Raw genomic sequence first — 21,426 nt, 5'->3', positions numbered from 1 at the left:
CTCCTGGAAATATGATGGGAAAAGGATGAACAGAAAAATACTTCTCAAAGAATTGGTACTCATGCATGCACCTTTTTGGGTTCTCTCGAACAAGCAATGACTTCAGAAGTAGGGACACCACCTCTTCCCTGAACATGCCACAATTTATCTTGAAGATGATGCTTACCATTTTTCTCGAAGTGGGGGATTCTCAGTAGGAAGGAATCTTAATTGAGTCACAAAAGAGAGAAGTGGGGACGCATGGACATTCATTTTCCTAGCTATTTCCTACATAGCAACCATCAACAAGATAAGTATCTTTTAATGTATGATTTTGATTATTTTGTTTTCATGTTTACGTCAATTACTTGTTTTAAGTTCTGATTTCCACCAGGTAGCTAGTAAAGGGTAAGTTGGTAAGGAACACCACACAGTGTAATTATATTGATTCAACAATGAATTTCTAAGACAACATGGATTAGTATCTTCTTTCCCTCCATTTTTGGATTTAGTACATTCATCTTCATTTTATACCAAGCTAGATAAGTTGTCTGATCTCAATATATTGGGTTATGCTTATTTGTTCGATGCAAATTGAACCGCATGCATGTGTTAACGTTTGCTAGCGGACAAAGTAGTCAACGCAAACTCGCATCTATTTATAAGTCCACCACTTATAATTTGTCTCTCCTGCATATATCACTTGATATTTTGATTTTTGTGTTTTATTTTTTGAGGCGATTGAGTAACCTTTCAATTTATTTACAAAAGAGATTTTACTATTCTATCTCGATTTTTTTATTGTTGCTAGGTTAACACAAGCCCATTCGACGAAAAAAAAGGCATAAGCACTCAGGATCAACAAATTGGTGAGTATTCTAACTGTTTGGTGTATCGTTGCTTACTTAACTACTTCCGAAGGGCCAAGGAATGCTCACTACGCTCTACCAAATGCCTAGTCAAGTAGTAGAATTGGATAGGGCTTATTATACTTTATAATAACTTTTTGTTTAATCTGATCTTGTACCGACCTGCACTCGTACAAGATGGATCCATACCAACTTGCTGATACTGTGGTGGTGTGTTCATAGTGTGGTGGTGCTACTGGCATGTGGTGTGATTGTGTGCTGGCAAGTGTTGGTAGTAGGGCAGGGATCGGGTCGGGTTCGGGTCGGATATAGCTATATCCGAATCCGAATCCGAATAGTTTCATAATATCCGAATCTGAACCCGAGCCCGATTATATCCGAATCCGACCGAACCCAACTAACCCGATTGGATAACACTAAAAATTTAAAAAAAACCCAAAAATTATATCCGAATCCGAACCTGAACTCGACATACCTGAACCCGAATCCGACCCGATTATATAAACAAATATAAAAATCGACTCGAACCCGATGTATTCGGTAATCGGGTCGGGTCGAATTCGGATCTACCCGACCCGATTCCCTGCCCTAGTTGGCAGTGTGGTGTATGTGAGAGTGTGTGCAGGTGGTAGTGTGTGAGTGTGTGCAGGTGGTAGTGTATGAGTGTGGTGTTGTGCGGTGTGGTGTTGTTGCTGCTGGATGGAGTGTGTGTTACTGCTGCTGCTGGGTGTTGTTACTGTTGGATGGAGTGCGTGCCTGCTGCTGGGTGTTGTTGTTGCTGCCTGCGGCTACCATGGACCTGCTAAACATGTTGACTTTATAACCTGTAATATGAGTTTTAATTTAATCTTCTTGTAGGGGTGTGGCAGTTGTTAATCCATAAATTTGTTGTTAATTTAATTTTGTTTTTCATGAGAATTAGGACTGGAGATTCACGTGGACTTGCGTTTGTTCGGTACAAGTATGGTGAAGACTCTTAGAAAGCGGTTGAAAGGCTTGATGGTAATCCTCTTATTATCATTAAATAGCTACTGTTGCTTAAAGTTTAGATTTTTTTGTTACAAGTATCATATTGTGTACTGTGCCTTAGTTAGGGCAAAGCAGGTTTAGACTTACAAAGTCTTACAATTTTTTTAAACTCTCGGATGGAAGCTGTTTTGCATTCTTTCACGTTATTCTTTTGCCTGATTCAGTTACAAGATTATGCTGAATATATGGGTTATGTTGCTCGAGTGGTTCTTGTACCATCTTTACGAGATGCTTACCATGATTTTGTTTTTCCTTAGGTACGTGCTGTCATTGCCAAATTCTATAAACAATCCTTTTCTCCTGACATTAGAGCAATGCTTTAATTTTGAAATATTTAGATTTGAAGACTAATATTTTTGTTCATCTTCGTTTTGCAGCCTGCATTTGATATCCATTCAGATCTCAAAATCAGGTATATTCTTATGTTGGCTTCATACTAAGTCTGTTTTCTATTTTTATGTACTAGCCCTTATTGATCATTTCATTACTATTCATATTCATTGTTCTTTCTTCTCTCTTGACCCAGATTACCCGTCTTACAAATCCAGGGCTTTTCGATGCAAATAAGGTAAAACGGTTGGTCTCTGCCCACTTATGCGAAAAAGCTTGATATTTTGATGCAGTCTTCAATCGTAAAGGAGAGAAGCTTTGATCTGTAAAGCTTCTTCTGCAATTCAAGTTTGTTACAAGGCAGTATGTATATAGTCAATTCTTCAATGTTAGAATCTGCAGTGAGCCTGCATTAAGCTTGGCTGAGAGAAGTTCAAAGGAAGGCTATGAAGACAAACTATGGTGGGCTGGTCTTTCTTGTCGTTTTATAAGTCGTTGTCCACTGGTTTTTTGTAAGTGTTAGAACTGGTTCTTTGTAAGTGTAGGCGTGTTAATACAATTGTTGAATGAAATTTATTATGTGGGACTACGTATGTAGCAAGGTTACAATTATATTGTTTGTTGAGAATACAATGTTATATATATTAAATATTTTTAATACAAGATTTATTCTTTTATTTGTGTGGTAATCGATGTGGATGGATGAATGGAAACAATTGTATAGTAGTGATTATAGCATTTGCAAGTAGTTTCTAAATATATGGCAGCAGGTGCATTATTATGTTTTTTTAAAAAGCAAAACGAAAATATGATTAGTGACGCCATAATGTCATCACAAATTCAAAATACCCTCACAAAATTACTGACGCCAAAATGCCGTCACAAATTCAAAATACCGTCACAAAATTACTGACGCCAAAATGCCGTCACAAATTACTGACGCCAATATGTCGTCATAAATTTTTGTGACACAAATTGAGACGCCTAAATTGTGACGCCTATTTGGCGTCACAAATATTATTTATGATGCCAAATAGGCGTCACAAAAAAGCTGTTTTGGTGTAGTGATTGCCACTGTTCTTCCATTCAAGCCCGCTGATTTGTCTGCAATTCTTGTCGTTAATAGAGGGGGGCCACATGCAAGCAAGGAATTCCGTGTTCGGCGAGAATTTGTACGCACAGCCTTGGTTTGGTTGAAAACTTATCATCGGTACTATAATAATATAATTATTGATGATGGAACTATCGAAGGACTACCTGTAGATGGACAACCTGATGACCTACCACATATGTCCCGACCTGTGGAAGATATCGACAACGAAGTTTTTGCCATACCTAGGGAAGCCGATGACGATGACGGGCTACCTGACTTGTATAACCAGGATTTGCACATTGATGAGTTTCATGCTGTTGGAACTATTTCTATTGCGGCACAACCCAATCAACAAGCACGTCTCCAGAGGGCATTTATGGTACAAAATGTAGATCAAACTAATGTTCATATGCCTTTAACAACTCACATCATTGATGAGTTTTCAACCACAGGATATATTGTTATGGCATTTCCAACTTTGTTTCCTTACGGTGATGATGATCTACGACAAGCTCGCCAGCGGAAAGTCAATCCATTGTTGTACTTCCAGTTTTTGATGAAATATCATGATGGCCGATTTGCTAGAGATACGAGATTCCGCTACTTTGCTTGGAACTCTCTTTCAAGGTGGCAGACACTTTCTTTAGGTGATGTTTTTGTGAGGAAGAATCCGGGGATCTTTGAGTTGTCAATTGAGGAAATTCGAAATATGATTTCGTCCGGTGACAAGCAATTAGCTAATCGTGTCTCTTACTTTGCTAACAACATTCATGGTACTCGGTCTTATTGGTATACAAGATTGAAAAAGCTGACTGCCATGGTTAAACAGTTAGGTGCACCAACCATCTTCTTCACACTCAGCGCTGCTGACATGCAATGGCCAGAACTGTTTCGTATTTTAGATCCTTCTAATGATCTTGAAAGGATGTCTCCTTTAGATAAAAGAAGGGGACGCACAAAGTTAATTAATGATAACCCAAATGTTGTCGCTTGGTTCATTCAGGTAAGAGTGGAATTCTTCTTTCGGGATTACTTACGATATGAGTTCTCTGTGGTTGATCATTGGTACCGGTTTGAGTGGCAAAATCGTGGTAGTGGTCATGTTCATGGATTTCTTTGGCTAGCAGATGATGCTCCAGATGTTACTAAGATTGCTACAAGTGCTATCGATAGATCTAATGTTATTGATTATTTTGATAGACTTGTTTGCACTGTGAACCCAGACCTAAGCATGTCTAGAAATCTCCAAGAACATCCTTGTGCACGCACTTTGCCACTCGATTTACAACTTGATACAAACGAATATGACTATGTTTCATTGGTCAATTGGGTCATGCGACACTCTATATGTGGGAGTCATTGTTTGCGCTTACACAAAGCAACCAAACAAATGGTATGTCGCTTTAGATACCCATTTGATGTAATTGGTTAGTCGAAGATTGTAGAAGAGCCTCCCAACAGTAACATGTATCGTTTCCTCGGCCGCCGAAATGATGAACTAGTCTGTTCCCACAATCGAAAGATTTTGCAGACCTGGCGTGCAAACATTGATTGGTCGCATGTCCTTTCAGTGCAATCTGTTGTCAATTACATTGCTAAATCTGTTTGCTAAATCTGAACCCGACTTCAAAAGTTTGGAGATACTCTTCAAGATATTGTTGAAGATTTTCATCGACCCTGTCAAAATGCAAGATCTGCTTTCAAGCGGCTACTTATGAAAAGTGTCTCTGAAAGAGATATCTCTGCCCAGGAAGTATGTCACTTGCTAATGGGGTACCCATTGACCCGATCATCCAGAAAGTTTGTACTCTTAAATGTTAGCGAAAAGAGCATGCTAGCATCAATTGTACGCCGTTGAAGAGTGGCCGACGAGAATGAAATTGTTGGAACAGATCCAACCTTTGTAGGAAGATATCTGCAACGACCTTTTTGTTATGAAAATATTTCCCTCCCTCAATATGGCAAAAGACATTATTTCAAGCGGCATGTTTGGCACACTTCGAAGTGAGACGTTAGCGGTTGTGCGTTTGGTTCCGGAGCTAGACGGTGACATCCTACCAAACACTGAAAAATGGGAATCATTTTGTCGTCAACAAGTCTTAATTCATCACCATTATCGAACTCTCGAAGAAGCTCGGGGAGAATTTCCCTTGTGGTCTGAAAGATACTATGACTTGGGATTCGAAATCACTTATGGGATTATTCTTCCAGAACCGATAGATGACGAGCTTGAAGATGGTATTGAGGTAGAGGTTGGTACTGAAGACTTACTTCGGGATGAGTGGATGATGGCAGCAGCAATGGGGCCCATGTTTGTCCCTGGGGAAATTGTGGAATTAGGAAGAAGAGACTTCGACATTTCACACAATTGGGCTGATGGTTTACATCGATATCCAAATATAGAAATTGATAGAAAATTTGTCCATGCTCTGCGTGGTGGCAATGAACTAAATCATGAACCTCAAACCGTTGTACCAAATCATGATTTATCTAATGAACAAAGACTGGCTCATGATATGGTAGTTAGAGCACTACAAGCTGGAGCATGTATTCGGTTAATTGTTTGTGGGGGAGCAGGCACAGGAAAGTCCACACTCATAAATGTAACTGTGTATTCAATTACTGCAATTTTCAGAACAAACAAAGCAGTGCGTGTCATCTTTCACTGTGGAACAGAAAGGTGTGAAAGAAACTTCCAAAAATATTGAAGGTGATCAATGTCAACGTATGCAAGAAGACTTTAAAGACACCAAACTTATCATTATCGATGAGTACAGCATGGTCAGAAGAAGTATGCTTGCAAATATTGACCGGCGTTGTCGATATATTTTTGCAAAGAACGAGCCATTTGGTGATGTATCTATTATCCTCGTTGGTGATATGCGTCAATTACCTCCTGTATGTGACAGTGCATTATATGTCCAAGGTGGGTCTATTCAAAAACAACATGGTGGAATTGTGTATTCTAGTTTTGATAAATGTGTTCGGTTATCACATATATTTCGACAAGCAGGGGATGACCAAGCATCATTTCGAGAAACACTGTTCAGACTAAGTAATGGAACTTCAACCGTCAGTGATTGGCAATTATTTCTAACTCGGGATATTTCCTCGCTTAATATGGATGAGGTTAACACCTTCAAAGATGCTTTGCGTCTTTTTCCTACCAAATAGCCTGCACATGATTATAATCTCACCCGACTGATTGAGCTTGGTAAACCAGTTGCTCGAATTGTATCACTAAATAATTGTGAGACCGCTACCAAGGCTTCGTCAGATGATGCAAAGGCTTGGAGAAAGTTCTGTGTCTATCACTTGGTGCACGTGTTATGCTTCGTTCAAACATTGGCACCACAAATGGGCTAGTTAATGGTGCAATGGGCACTGTTGTAGATATTGTTTACGGAAATGGCTGCAAATCACCAGAAGATATACCTCTTGCTGTTATGGTTGACTTCGACCACTATCGTGGTGCTAGGTTCCGTCCAGATTCTAATACAATACCTATTACTCCACACACATCAAATTGGAAGTCAGGTAATGCTTCATGCCAGCGCATTCAGGTTCCCCTAGTACTATGTTGGGCGATAACAATTCACAAGAGTCAAGGCCTCACTCTTGATGGGGCTGTGGTAGATATTGGTGAAAGGGAAAGCCTCGGTTTGACTTTTGTTGCATTGTCTCGCACAAGAAAGTTGTGTGATCTGGCATTTTGCCCTATGTTCTCTTTGGAAAGACTTCAAAAGATTGGAAAATGTGTTGGTCTTAGAGGCCGATTGCAAGAGGAGAATCGTTTGTTGCACTTGTCTGCTTCAACCATTTGATGTTCTAGGAAAATCTTATAGTTGAAATGTTATTTTCTTGTTTTTATCTCGGTATGTAGTATTCATCTTTCTACCTTAATTTCTATTTATATTGTTTGCAAATTCACTTCATCAATATATTATATATTTATCATAAATGAATATCTACTGTCGTTATCATGCTTAATTTTGTTGTTTGGATTTATGTATAGGAGGACATTTTTTGATGGTTGCTGCAAATGGATTTTGTCACTTCAACTACTACCTTTTATATTATAGTTGTTTGGACTTTTGCTAGCCCCTCTCTCTGTGTCTTTTGAGTTGAGTTGAGTAGTTTGTAAAGTAAATAACTGTGTAACTTGTTATATGTATAGTAGTTTAGAACCTTTGGGATGTTGTTATTTTGGTTCTTCTGGTCATATGACAGGTTTTTTATGATTTAATATTGAAAATACAAAAGAGGCTCTGTCGAAATTTTCATTGAAGAGTTTGTTTTCCTTAAGTTGTAATGTCAAACTTAGTTAGCGTCGGCATCGTTTTGGCCTCTTTGATGCTCAATTTTGTATGACATTTATATTTGTAGTTCAATGTTGAGTGTTTTAATTGTCTTTGATGTATTATTGGATCTTCAGAAGGTGTTGATCATGGATTTCTTTGACTGAGTTTTATCTATCAATAAAATTGTCTCAATATTGTGTTTGGTTTTCGGCCTTGATATTGATTATGATCCATAAACATTCATGCGTATGTGCACTTTGAAGTAAACCTTTGATTGAACTTTCTTCTTCAATTTGTAGAAATGGTTGTACTTGCAACATGTTTTTTTTCCTTTGCAACTATGTACTAGCTAGATGTGCTTGATATGTTTTTGTCGGCATAGACTGCAGACCCTATTGCTTAGCTGGAATAGTGCATTAGTCATTCTATGGTTTTAAAAGTTGTTATTTCCTAAGAGCATCTTCAGTTGTAACATTTTCTTACAATTTCCTAGAAGTCGTAGGAAACTATATTAATCTTGCACAAGTAAAAATGCAATCACACACAACCCACAGTACTGTTTCACAGATTAACTTGTTTGGGAAAAAAACAATTTTTTTATCTTGGGATTAAAATGTCAAGAAATTGTTAGTGAGGCTAACGTGGGAATGTATATAATAATACAACTCCGCTTATTAGTGCGAGATAGATAGAAATCGAGGGCAAGTCGTAGAAATAAATAAATAAATATAATTATTGTTAAAAATAAAAAAAGAGAACCAAATAAATGATATACTACGCTCACGCCCCACGCAGTATACTAGTACGGTTATTTATTAGTAACTTTTAAGTAGAAATATAACACCTCCATCTTTGTCCCCCCTTCATAGTATGTCAATGTCTTGTTTAGTTGTTTGTAGAAAATTGCTCTTTCAAGCCAATAGAGGTAGAAACCTGAATACCCGATTCGTTTATATACAAAACCCATTCTCCAAACCATTCTCAAAGTGTACTGAAAATGATTGTTCATCCTCGTTCACAGTTTCTTATCTTGAAAACTCGTGTGGTCTCTCCACTGAAGCAGCTCTTAAAGCTGCTAAAATAGTTCACTTTGAGAGCACAACTAATCCTGACTCAGTTTTGAAGCTCTTCCAAAAATATGAATTTACCAATGCTCAAATCACATTTATGATCAGTAAATTCCCTGTGGTTCTGTTGTCCAATCCAGACCAAACCCTTGAACCCAAACTTCAATATCTCAAACAGATTGGTTTTTCCGACACTGACTTATGTCAATTCCTTACAAAATGCTATAACGTTTTTCATTCCAGTTTAGAAAACACGATCATCCCGTATTTCCAACTGCTCAAGACGTTACTTCCAAGAGAAGAGAATCTCGTTTCAGCAATAATCAAAGGGGGTAGTGTTGGGTTTCTTCGTTTGGATCCTCAGAAACATTTGGTGCCCAAAGTTCAGATCTTGCGTGATCTTGGTGTACCAGATTCTAGTATCTCCAAACTAATCTTGATTGGACATCGAGCATGTTCGCAAGGAAATGATAATTTTAGTGACTTGGTCAAAGAAGTTCTTGAAATGGGTTTTGATCCTTCTGGCAAGATGTTCGTCTATGCTGTTCGTGAAGTGTCAAGTGCGTGTAAGGCTAAGCGAGAAGCGAAAATGGGAATTTTTAGAAGTTTTGGCTGGTCAGATGAAGAAATTCGTTTGGCGATTAGACACATAGCTATTTCAGAGGAAAAGCTTAGGATCGGATTAGATTTTTTCATGAACCGAAAGAATTGGGAGGCTGAACTTCTTGCCAAAAACCCAAACGTACTCAGTCTTAGCTTGTATAAGCGGATTATTCCGAGGTTGAATGTTATTGAGTTTCTGATCTCGAAAAGCTTACTGGAGAAAGACAGAATGCTCACTAGTGCACTACTTCTGACTGATGCCAAGTTCATCCAGAAATATGTGGCCAAGTATGAGGACAGAGCTCCTGAACTTTTGAAGTTGTACCAAGGTCAGTTTCGATCTATATAATTAGCATTCCCTCTTTTTGTGGTTTAATGTTTGAGGGACATCAGATTCGAGTTTCAGAAAGTCAATGTCATTGAGGAGTGTTGGGCGTGAATTGAGATTAAAACGCCAACACTATGCTTTGTTTGTCAATTATGTACTTTGTTTTATGAGCACAAGAAGCACACATTTGTTTTATTTATTTAATTTGCTTGCAGTTTTATTTTCGTTAATTAATTTTATTGTAAAATTACTAGTTCTCATAGTTGTGGTTTATTGTTTGGCGAATATGAGTGTCCTTTTAACATGGAAAATGGTTTGATCACAATGAATATCCTGGATTCGATAGTGCTTGTATTATTTGTTGTAATGTTATCTCGTATCTAATTGTACCATAAGTCCAGCGCGGTGATAACCAGGTCAAGTGAGGCAGACAAATGCTACCAAGCATTCAGAGAAGATGCTCCTTACACTAGCTTTCTATCTATCTTTAGACATATAAATCTGGATAACCTTTTTCCAATTTTTCCTAATGAGTGTATTATAATTAGGTTTGATGCTGCCTTTACAGAGAAACTGGATGGGCTGGAGCGGAGCGGGAAGCATTGCCTGGAACAGTGAAGGAGACATAGTAGGAGCAGCACTCTGGAGGTTCAAGGCAAGCAAAGCTATGGAAGCCGAGATACAAGTACCAGAGGTGGCAGTAAAGATAGGTGAACATTTACAAGGTAGAGAGTTTGCATTTGAAAGAGATTTTTTGGAGGTTATCAAGGCAATCAATGAGCCTGAATGTAATTGGACTATGATAGCTCTTAGGAGCTCTATTATATCTCGATGTATGAGTTTTAGTTTCAGTAGATATAGATGGGCAAGCACTCCAAGCAGATATTTTAATGGGAATGCCCACTCTCTAGCAAGCTGGATGTGTCATCAGCAGGGCAGAGGGGATCTTCCAAATTGTATGTCAGATCCAAACTTGGTGCCTGTGGTTCTTGATATATTTTCTTTCCAAAAAAAATAGTACTAACTGAAATATCCCGATATATAAAACAGAAAAAAGGAAAATAGGTGACATATATATCGACAATTTAATGTCATTAACCACAGTATATCGGGTGGTTGTTTCAGACCTCTCAGTAAGCCCAAGTGTTTAACAAAATCAGTGGGCATTTTCTTGTCCAACTTCCTTCTGGAGTCTTCTTCAAATCCCTCGGCAAAACCGTTTCTATTCTGGTATGTATGTTATGTTTAGCTTTTAGTAACTTCAACTAGAAATCTAACTAAAGGGCATCACCAATGCAGGCCTTTAAAACCCAGGCCACGTCAGCGTTTTGGAGGGCAATAAGGAGCTAAAACTCTATATGACAATATTGATGGGTGTTCCAACGGAGAAGATGACTGCTCCTTTTAGTGTTTTATAGAAAAATATGGGGGTCGATGAACAGTAATTTTCACGTACGTCACAGGGGTAAAATCGTCTTTTCAGTATCTATTGTGGGGATATGTTGGTCTTTTCACCATCTAAAAAAAAAGATTGTCTCCGTAGTTCTCGATTATTCGTCTCCGACCCTCTTAAACCGGAGGAACGGATGCTCTGTCTCCCCATTCTCTCTTTACAATAGTTTTTCGTTTTGATTAGAGAGGTTCCAATCAATATTAAAGGCAACTAAATCCAATTTTTGCACTTCTTTATCCATATTTTCGTGAGACAATTTAAATTATAATGGTGACAATGGGTCAATGGCAATGAGTGCGTAGGTAGAAGCTTATGAGGACGAGTATATCGTATTAGGATCTTTTTCTTCTAAAAATGTCAACAATCTCAAGAAAGTGTGTACTGATCTTATGTATGTTTGGTGCAAAGACTAGAACTCTGAAGGTGAAAGGATCGGTCAGAATACCCACCAAAGTTCTGAAAATCACAGCCAAGAACTCTCCTTGTGGAGAAGGTAAGTAGATTGTTTATCTTGGTTTCGTGCTTTTATCAATTGTCTTTTTTTTTTGGGCTGGGAAAACATACATGGTTTTACTAATTTGTTATTAGAATGGGGGTAAATTAAAATTTTGCGCTGCATATGAATTGTTCGAAGAAAGTTATCAACGATAGTTTCGTACTGAGTTTGTGGATGAAGGTTTTTTGACAACAACACAATAGGTGAAAGCAGGCATATCGTTGTGGATGAACAAACTTACTATGAGTAAGATCACTTTCTACTTAATATTTGTGGATTTTGCAAATAGAGAGTTCATGTATGACATAAGTATGTACGCTACTATGACTTTCATAGAGGTATGCAATATATATGTATTGCTTAATCTTAAGCTTCCTATTATGATAAAAGGATCCCTTTGATGGCATGGCCCTTCGAAGAAAACAAGAAAAGTGATAAAACTATATATGTATATCAGATTATGGGATTTATACTTCACCATGTTATATCGACAATGGACATAAATTGCAAATTCTCATGCTCAATTGTGATGGATTCTTAGTCTTCTATGTATTTGCATTTTGTCATTAGCATCGTGTGATGTGCATAGGCTGATTAAGATCAATTATTATTATTATTATTTTTTAAGCAAGTGCCACACGATATATTTCCAATAATGTAACGTCCTATACGCATTCTTCCATTATTAGCCTTTAAATAAACTTTTGGATTTCTGAAGTCTGAACAAAATTGTTGTAATGTTTTGAATGACTTTGAAGCGTATTTGATATTAATATCAGAGGTGGATAGTTATATTTGTTTAAGGTTCATTGAAAAGACTATCTGCTAAAAGTATTTTTATTTGTTTTATTTTATTTTATTTAGTATGTATTTAGGAAAATGGTATTAGTTATATAGATTTGACATATTTCAAGTTTCTTAGCATTGAGAGTGGAGGGTCATTGTTTTTGTATGCAAACACCGTTGGGATTGAAAAGTGGTGTTTTGCCTGTGAAGGTTTTATAAATAAGTCAAATTGAAATTATTCAGGTCGTAGATGGGATTGGGAGCAAGGTTCTTTTTTTGGGTAGATAAGTGTTTATTCTATTAATGAAGTAGAAAGGAAAAGGAAAAATGTAGATAGTAGAAACTATGACAAGTCCAATATTTTCAACTAGCAAATGTACCATCTCAAGTGTATATACAGTTTTCAATTAGTAATAGGTTTTGATAATTTGTTTGTGAATTTGAGCATCGTGATTGTGCATGTTTTGATTGCACCGGAAACATGTGTCATCTTTGTTGATGATATTTAATTAACTGGAAAAGTGCAAAACATTTATTAGCAGGTGTGGTGTTGAAGTGTTGAACGAATGACCTCCAGATTGGTAGTTTTAGAGAGTTGTTGTTAAGTCGCAAGGCATGCTTTCTTAGCAACGAAGTTCGTGGTGGTGGTCATAGACGTACTCAGTGTAAGGTTGATTTTCCCATTTATTGTTCTATAATTTTCATCTTGAAATTGGTTATAGATAAGAAACTTTTTTAGTGACACAACAAATCCTTATCTTATATACGTGGTTTAGTTATTGCATTATCTTTACTATAAAGAAAAAGCTTGGGTGTGAGCGAGCGAGCAATAGTGCAGTGTGTGTTTGTCACGGTGGCATTTTAGTAAATAGCATCTGTAATAGGGGAGAGATCGTAAATTGCGTTAATTATCATAGCTTCTCGAATTATCAATTTTTCCTTTCTCCCTCTTCGTCTCCCACCCTTACTCTCTGCTCAAGCTACGATCTCTCCGCCCTATCTCATTGTGTCTATAATTTTTTTATTTATTTATTGTTTAGTCTCTCTCTTCGTCACCCCCGTTTCTTTCTCGACTCAAGCTTCTTAAGTTATTATTGAATATTTTATAAATTCGTCACCTCTCCCTCTATCTCTCTTTCTCTACAAAAATGTTTCTTTTTCGACGATTGTGAGAATGTGAGGTGCTTTTCTTTCCCTACCTCATTCAATTTCATGTTTTTTTTTTTTAATTATTAATTTCTACTATTATCTCTTCATCCACTAACAATAATTGCGATTAATTGAACTGGTCGTCCATTAGCAATAAGTGCAACTAATTGAATTGTGTAGGAACTGACTTGATTGCTTTCAATAAGATTTAGGTTTTTCCTCCTGTTTTGATGGATTTTATTTTATTATTTTTGATGGGGTTTATAGGTAATAAATACTAAACCATACCGGAAGTAAGACTTTGAACAAACTCTAAAGTTTTAGGTAGGTTTGGAGTGTTGAGTCAATTTTTTAAGGATGCTTCCAAAATTACTGAACCTAAGTCATCTTTATAGTTACTCCGGCTAAAAAATGAAAAGGTCGAATATATGAGTAGGACTCCCCTACTCTTGATGCACAATCTTATTCAAACACACATTCGCCAATGGAGAAAATTCACTTTGATAATGAGTCTGAGCCAGTTACTCACCAATCTCAAGTTCATTTGGACGGGTAATGCAAACTTCTATTATTGTAATGCAAACTTGGTTTGTTTAGAAGAAAAATTTTCCCTCTTGCATATTTTTTCTAAATTCGTAGCTAATGCACTTTATAAATTCTTTATTGGGCATGAGTTGTGAGCAACAATACCCTCTTATTATGAATATCATGATATGTCAACGACACGTTACATATGTTACCAAGTGAAATGATTTTACATTAAGCTCAATCCTTCTTGATGAGAATTATTGTTGCTATCTCATTGTTGTGGAGTTAAGTCCAATCTGAGCATCTTCTTGAGTTTACCACATGCTTCGGTGATATCACTAAGAGCTATTTTTTTTTGTTGATGCAAGGATTTTCAAGGTTGGCATCATCTTGCTTTCTTTACTACCTTTTTTGTAGCTCTCTCTCTTTCTTCATTTACTGATTTTTAGGTTCATTAACTAATTTATTTGTTTCTTTGATGTTAACTTTGATATTGTGTTGTAAGTCACATTAAGCCATGTTTTTACGTTAATGAATATGATAATGATCATTGTGATAATGAATTGTTTAGTTACTAATATTTTTATGTTTTGCTATGTTTTCACTTTTCTAATGATATATAGATTTAAGTTGGAGATGCTGCACTCGCTATCTTATTTTTTCTTTACATAATTTACATAGTACAACCTCTACCGATATGAAGTATTCTTCTTTTAAATAGCTTCCCTCTGTACAGGCTGTGTTTTTTTTTCCTGTTGTTTTGTTGTTGTGTTCTGTATAGATACTATGATTATTTTTTTTTTGTTTTTATATATATAATATTATTGTTGCCCGATTCAGTTACACTGTCAATCTCGGTATCTCTTAATCTCATATTAGTGGTTAATGTATAAACTCGGCAGTGCTCCCAAATGTATGATCTATTTACTGATGCTCCAACAATTGTTTCTCGGGTTCCACCCCTAACCACAGGAAGAACTTGTCTGAAATCTCCTCCAAAAGCAATCAAGTATCCCGCCAAAAAGCCTATTTTCTGAATTAGGATTTATTCCACGCATCAAGTCTCTTAAAGTTCTATCAACTGCCTCAAAAGAATTCCTATGGTTTAAAGGAGCTTCATCCCATATTATGAGGCTAGTTTTTTGTATTAGGCGAGCTAATTGTGACTTAACTGGAATGTTGCAACATGAATCATCATCAGCTATGACTGGAATTTTAAACCTTGAATGTGCAGTTCTTCCTCCAGGTAATAAAAGAGCGGCTATCCCCGAGGACGCCACCACCAGAACTATTTCTCCTTCAGAACGTAACCTTGATATTATTGTCTTCCACAAATAAGTTTTGCCGGTTCCTCCACTCCCATAGACAAAAAAAACCTCTCCCTTTTTCGAATGAACAGCTTCAACGACAACATCGAAAATAATATTTTGGTGAGTATTAAGCCCACTGTGCAACCTAGAAAAATCAGATGCAAGAAGATCTCTGTCAAAACACAGTTCCTCTCTCAACAAACTATTACGCGGGTGTTGATAGGATGAAGAATCCGGCGATGGCATGCAGAAGTCTTTCAGCTTTTTTCCATGGCCGCTCAGAATTCTTTCAATATCTCTCAATGCTAAATTTTTAATTTCAGCCTCACTAAGTTGCAAAGTAAGATCCCTTGATTCCCTCTGTTCTCTATGCACAATATCATCAGACAATAGTTCCCAATGCCCACTCCAAAGTTCAAGTGGATTTGTGACCTCACAAAATAACAAAAGTGTGACAAACAATTCACGTAAAGAACTGCCTGTAGACCAAGAACCCGCCTCGACCAAAGTTTCACGCCATTCTTGATCATCTTCTAACAATCCCAAAGCTAAGCATGCCGATTTAAAAGCAGGATATGTGACACCATTTACTGTCCGAATATCTTCGTAGCACCGTGGACCTCTAACAACATTTAATAACAAACGGAGATAAAATCTTTCTCCGGATGTTGGATGAGCATAATATAATCTTCCAATTTTTGTCCCACTTGCCCTTCTTGTCCATATTTTTTCATCCTTGTGCCAAACCCATTTAATCGGAAATTCGACATACGTGAGTTCCCTAGCATCTTCATACAAAGAGTTTGTATACAGCCACTCTGTAAACATAGTTTTCTGGACATTTGGCCTATTGACTACATCAACTGTGTGGTCTCTATCACGGAAGATAACCATATGTTCACCTTCTAAATGGTAGGAAAGTCTCTCTACAGCCGGTTCACGGAACTGAATCGGGAAATTAAATATCCGCCAACATGCTTCGTGAGCAGATACATATCTACAATCAAGATAAGTTTTGATTTCATCCACTTCTTGAACGGTAGATTGTTCCGCTGGCTCGACATTAGATAAATTCTCTTCAACCACAACTGTAGCCCTATCACTGCCTTTGTTTATGTACTTGAATAAATATTTAACCGATCTCCCCCGGTTGCAGATTTCTACATTGATATGAGCATCAAACTTTACGACCAAGTCTCTATTATAGGGCACTACGAAACCATTGCTCAACTGAATCCCACTCTTCGTAGCTGTTCTTAAATCGTCTTTTCTTTTATACGCAGCAAAACCGGCATCATCAAAAGAAGTTTCACTGCAAAATTTCTTTGGAAAATGCTTAGTACATTTTCCTTTTACTGTGCAAGGTGCATCACTCTTCAATAATCCACATGGCCCATGCATCATGAACTGAACAACATGTTCATATCCCACTGGATCAGCTATCTTATCAGGTAGTTCTGCTGAAATTATTTTGTCAACATCGGTAATGGTAGTTGGCTTATCATCACGATGAAGAAACAATAGGATGTGCGCATGCGGCAGTCCCCTCTTCTGAAATTCTACTGTGTAAACTGCTGCAGGGAGGGGAAAATTATATAGTTAATATAGTATGCTACCTTAAGAAGTGAGAGTGTAGCAAAAAAAAAAACGCGGTGCGAGAATCTATGATATACCTGCAAGAACCCGACCAAAGCGCTAACCCTGCTTTAAGTCTTTCATGAGTGCATCCAGTTTCATCTTGAAAATGCGTGCAACAACATCTGGCCTATCCTCTGCCTTCTGTCCGTCTATACGTTTCAACCCCTCTCTTATTTCACGCCAATTTGGATTGCAGGTAAATGTAATAAAAGATCTGGTGTGCCCGCCCATCTACAAATAGCAATGGCATCCTGATAATTTCAGATCTTATATCGTGGACCACCAGAAATGTCGAAAGGCAAGACAATTCTCTTCCCAATGTATAAATTGTGTGTCTCCTCGCAACAACCGTGATCCATTAGTCCATCAGATAGCTCTGCTCTGACTTTGGATTGATTATCTTTATACCAAAATAAGCGATCTTCTTCAATGCAAGCATAAGCATCTACAACATACTGCTGAAACAACCGACCTCCACGGATCAACGCCTGACCTTCTTCATACCTCTGCTGAATCCTATACGCATAGAATTCTCTCATGCTGACCCTTTGACGCTTGGTAGTCCTTCCTCCACCAGTGTCACGATAAGGGATTTTGACCATAAACCCATCCTCCCCATAAGGAAACAGTAATGGATATTGCATAGCCATAAAACTTGGATACAAAACACTGATTCTTTTCAAGCCGGCATCCTTTCTATCAACAATAATATCCCGTCCGTCGTTGTGTTCCAAACCGTTGCCCACCATAATAGCAGCAACCTCGCATCGGTTGTTGGACAGCTTATATTGCCTTGCATCCCTACTACTACGACTTCCAATAATCCGCAGACTAACATCTAAAAAATGACATTGCTGAAACCTGTCTCGTGCCATTCTAAAAGTTCGTGCAAGATGATTATTGTCATCTAATACCTTTATAAGACCTTTAACAATTTCAGGATCCAAGTTGTCCTCCCTGTCATCCTTTCTGAGTGAATTCAACCTGTTCTGTACCTCATTTTGCGTATCATGGATGTATAACTGTGCGAACTTGGGTTTATATCCTTCGCTCGGTATTCAAGTACCAAGCCTATGATAATTATGACCTTTTAGCCGAAAGGAATAGGGTCCCCGGCCTTTATTTATCTTCCTATCTACCTCCCCACCCATTGATGTAAAAGCAAACATCATATTGTAAGCGCGGATATTTCTCCTGAATTCCTGCGTTCTTCTTCCTCCTCTGTATTCTAAAAGTTGACCCAAAAAGTGAGGTGGGTCTTTTAGTAAAGGTAACTGGACTTTTCCTGCTTGGCAACAAATCGAAAAAGATGGATGACGCGGCCATTTCGATTTCTGGTTCCTTTCTTCATACCAGGCAAATGCTCCACAATGATCGCAGATATGTTCCATTGGCCCCAAATAATGCGTATCCAACAGATGACCTATAATGAAATTAAAAAAATTAAGTCATATCTATGTTACCCATACATAACTCCATAACTAAAAAAAGAAAATAACCCATTAATCATACCTGTGTCTCTTTCATTATTATGTGAACATCCATTAAACTGTTCATCTCACAAAGTCACACTAACTCCATCATTTGCAACGGTGCAACCATGTGTATGGCTTGTGGTTGTTGTAGTCGTGCCATCCGCACAAACAACAGTACATGAATGTAAACAAACCTTAGGCGTAGAACGTTTAGAAATCGGTCGGGACCTTTTATTTAAGTGCCTATTACATAGACACTCAATCTTCCTCTTGTTGTATCTCTGTCGAAGAATACTTCGACGAAGGAATCTCGACTTTTTCGCCTCCTCCCTGGTAACAATATTCATTTGTGCCTGATCATTTAGAGTCTGTGTATGATGTAAATGATAAATAAAGGGATGGAAAAGGGGTTGGAAAAAACAACAGATTAGAAATCAGTGAGGGATTGAAAGAGGGAGGGATCAAGCATTTTATACTCAATTGTTGCAAAGCTTGGGGAAGAAAATAGAAAATGAGTGAAATGTACGCTATGCGGATTTTAATGTAATTTTTTGCGAGGGAAGAAAATAGAGAGTGAGCGAAACGCTTTGTGGTTTTTAATATCTTTTTTTATGCGAGGGAAGAAAATAGCGGGGAGCGAAATGGTACGCTTTGCGGTTATGAATATACTTTTTTTTTTGTCTCTTTTTTTTTGTTAAGATGACGTGGAGCTATGACAACACGGTAAAGGACAGCCCTTTAGTAGTGTTAATAGATATTACAAGTTGTATATAAGTGTCAATCAACTGGAACTTTATAGAAATGAAGTTTTTCAGGTCTGGCTTGAGAACCAACACCAACTGGAACTGATCCTCAAAAGGCAACCTTGGATTGTGTCGCAGCATATCTTGCAGATTGAACCTTGGATAGATGTGAAGGAAACCAAGGAACTTGATTTCAATAAGTTCTTTATATGGGTTCAATTACTAAACTTTCCTGAGATTTTTCAGGACAAGGAAATAGTTGAGAATAATCTACTTGAATCTGGTTGTTTTGGACCAACCCAACTGATGCACTTAGAACTATACCCAAAGCATAAAGAAATGGCTGAACTAACAAGAGTCAAGGTGTTGCTTGATGTCAACGACCCCATTCCACCTGGTTTCAAGCTTCCAGAATCGATTAATGGAGCGGAATGGATCCAATTTGCCTATGAGTATCTACCAATTTTCTGCTTTCGGTGTGGCTTCATTGGACATATTCAGGCCTCTTGCAATTACAACAATGCTGATTTCTGTGCTGAACCTCAATACACCTCAACTGGTTTGAAGTTTGAACTCTACAACGCCAAGAACCGCATTTTCCCAAAACCAATTGCTGAGCGCCCCCTCCAAGAATCTCCAGTGATATCGCCAACTGAACCACCTCGAGGACATTACCCTTTTCTCACCAGGAACTCATTTAATGTAGAAGGGCTGTATACATCAATGAAAGGACCAAATGACGATGATTACAACCCAGGACCATCAGGTAAAGGTAAAGGTAAAGGACCGATGATTATGGAATTAAACACCCCTGACTCTAATCTGGGCACATGTCAGTATTTTAATGAAGACTGGATGATTAATGACAACCCTGTCAACTCTGAAGTCATTTTTTCTGATCAACTTGTTTTTAACCATCAACTCCCTGCCATTCAGTTTAATCCACTTCCACAACAGACTTTCTATGCAGGCTCATCACAGACAGAACCATCTAATCCTAATGTGGTTCCTTTGGTTGATCTTACTACGCAGTTGGATGGCGAGAATGCGAAACAGATGAATCAATGCAAAAGGCAAGAAATTAGTCAAGGCAAAGCTGCTGATACTGATGAAAACTTTACCCATGTCCAGACTGAAGTGGTGGATAGCTTTAACATGGACAGAGAGCAGCGACGCAAGACTCCTCTTCATGTAATTATGGAGGATCGTGAAAACTCCATGTCTTCAAATAGTAATACTTTGTGCCTATCTAGCAGGCGTAAGAGAAGCCAGATGGTGAAGGCAGCTGCCCGTAAGCAGCTCCACCCCAAGCAATGAATTGCATCAGCTGGAACTGTCGAGGATGTGGCCGTTCCTCGACTTTGGAGGAGCTTAAAAAGAAGATTTCTGTTTTTAGGCCTTTGTTGATTTTTGTAATGGAAACTAAATGTAGTATTCTAAATAAAGCTGCTAGTATGATACGTAGATTGGGTGACTATCGTTCTTATATGGTGCCAAGTATGGGTTTGTCAGGTGGTATGTGGTTGTTGTGGGAAAGTTTTGTGAAGGTTGAAGTGTTGGGAGCTGACAGTTGGTTTATCCATTGTAATGTCGACTTATTTATGAATGGAAAGGAAGAGAGTTTTGTTTTGTCTTGTGTATATGGAAATCCAAAACTGGCAATTCAAAAGATGCAATGGGCTGTCTTACCTCTGCTAAAGCCACAAAATGATGAAAAATGGATTGTGATGGGGATTTTAATGAAGTAACAACCCGTGACTGAAAGAGGGTGGTCGCCTTTCCACTTTGTACAAGCCATACCATTTCGGATATGATTGTCTTGCCGTGAATTGATCGACTTGGGCTTCATTGGGAACATTTTCACATGGACAAATAAACAAGTTGGACGACGGCGAATATGGGAACGACTTCGATAGAACTCGGTTAATGCTTTGCTTGGATTCTTCATTTTGTTAACACAAAGGTTTACCATCATATGTCTATGACTTCGATCATAAGCTCTTGGTCATCAAAGTTTGTAATGAATCAAATCACCTTCCAAGACCTTTCCGCTTTGAAGCCATGTGGTTACAAGATAGAGAGTCGTTGAACAAGTTCAAATGGCCTTTGAAATTGACACTACGGCTCTCCTCTTTTACCTTGTGTAATAAGCTAAAGCAATGCCGAAGAACCTCAAATGGTGGAATAAGAATATTTTCGGTCTCTTAGACACCAAAATGCAAGACGACAAAGATAGACTTGAGCAGATT

At 37.9% G+C, this 21,426-nt stretch overlaps 4 protein-coding genes across 7 annotated transcripts; 3 read left to right on the top strand and 1 right to left on the bottom strand.

Moving 5' to 3' along the window:
* The first annotated feature begins 1,811 nt into the window (after positions 1–1,811).
* Positions 1,812–4,732, top strand: LOC147490713 (uncharacterized). The gene is made up of 4 exons (XM_086565488.1): positions 1,812–1,850; positions 2,042–2,122; positions 2,255–2,289; positions 3,334–4,732. The coding sequence occupies exons 1-4, from the start codon at positions 1,812–1,814 to the stop codon at positions 4,730–4,732; spliced, it is 1,554 nt and encodes a 517-aa protein (XP_086421614.1).
* Positions 4,733–6,677: 1,945 nt separating this feature from the next.
* LOC147490712 (ATP-dependent DNA helicase PIF1-like) lies at positions 6,678–7,124 on the top strand. Its single transcript, XM_086565481.1, has one exon. It carries the CDS (start codon positions 6,678–6,680, stop codon positions 7,122–7,124), a length of 447 nt encoding a protein of 148 aa, XP_086421607.1.
* Positions 7,125–8,433: 1,309 nt separating this feature from the next.
* Positions 8,434–10,765, top strand: LOC147490711 (uncharacterized). Of its 3 annotated transcripts, XM_086566382.1 has the most exons (3): positions 8,434–9,600; positions 10,148–10,555; positions 10,725–10,765. In XM_086566382.1, exons 1-3 carry the CDS (start codon positions 8,472–8,474, stop codon positions 10,748–10,750), a joined length of 1,563 nt encoding a protein of 520 aa, XP_086422508.1. In that variant the 5' UTR covers positions 8,434–8,471; the 3' UTR covers positions 10,751–10,765. The 3 variants fall into 3 exon arrangements, with proteins under 3 accessions (XP_086422508.1, XP_086422507.1, XP_086422509.1); XM_086566381.1 differs by lacking the exon at positions 10,725–10,765 and having other exon boundaries at positions 10,148–10,693; XM_086566383.1 differs by lacking the exon at positions 10,725–10,765 and having other exon boundaries at positions 8,438–9,600; positions 10,168–10,455.
* Positions 10,766–14,859: 4,094 nt separating this feature from the next.
* On the bottom strand, positions 14,860–17,237 carry LOC147490710 (uncharacterized). Of its 2 annotated transcripts, none has more exons than XM_086566378.1 (2): positions 16,995–17,237; positions 14,860–16,895 (listed from the first exon to the last, which is right to left on the bottom strand). In XM_086566378.1, exon 2 carries the CDS (start codon positions 16,723–16,725, stop codon positions 14,974–14,976), a length of 1,752 nt encoding a protein of 583 aa, XP_086422504.1. In that variant the 5' UTR covers positions 16,726–16,895; positions 16,995–17,237; the 3' UTR covers positions 14,860–14,973. The 2 variants fall into 2 exon arrangements, with proteins under 2 accessions (XP_086422504.1, XP_086422505.1); XM_086566379.1 differs by having other exon boundaries at positions 14,860–16,892.
* Between the last annotated feature and the right edge of the window lie 4,189 nt (positions 17,238–21,426).

This window comes from Coptis chinensis, chromosome 6 (genome assembly GCF_015680905.1).
Source record: "Coptis chinensis isolate HL-2020 chromosome 6, ASM1568090v1, whole genome shotgun sequence".
Classification (NCBI taxonomy): domain Eukaryota; kingdom Viridiplantae; phylum Streptophyta; class Magnoliopsida; order Ranunculales; family Ranunculaceae; genus Coptis; species Coptis chinensis.
The sequence above is the reverse complement of the archived record's forward strand: the minus strand, read 5'-3'. Positions and strand labels throughout refer to the sequence as shown.

Bases quoted from the DNA above. Each gene is read 5' to 3' on its own strand.
- LOC147490713 (XM_086565488.1), top strand. From the start codon at position 1,812: ATGGTGAAGACTCTTAGAAAGCGGTTGAAAGGCTTGATG. The intron at 1,851-2,041 runs GTAATCCTCTTA...TGCCTGATTCAG, and splicing joins AGCGGTTGAAAGGCTTGATG to TTACAAGATTATGCTGAATA. The intron at 2,123-2,254 runs GTTTTTCCTTAG...TTCGTTTTGCAG, and splicing joins GAGATGCTTACCATGATTTT to CCTGCATTTGATATCCATTC.
- LOC147490712 (XM_086565481.1), top strand. From the start codon at position 6,678: ATGGGCACTGTTGTAGATATTGTTTACGGAAATGGCTGCAAATCACCA.
- LOC147490711 (XM_086566381.1), top strand. From the start codon at position 8,472: ATGTCAATGTCTTGTTTAGTTGTTTGTAGAAAATTGCTCTTTCAAGCC. The intron at 9,601-10,147 runs GTCAGTTTCGAT...TATTATAATTAG, and splicing joins ACTTTTGAAGTTGTACCAAG to GTTTGATGCTGCCTTTACAG.
- LOC147490710 (XM_086566378.1), bottom strand. From the start codon at position 16,725: ATGATGCATGGGCCATGTGGATTATTGAAGAGTGATGCACCTTGCACA.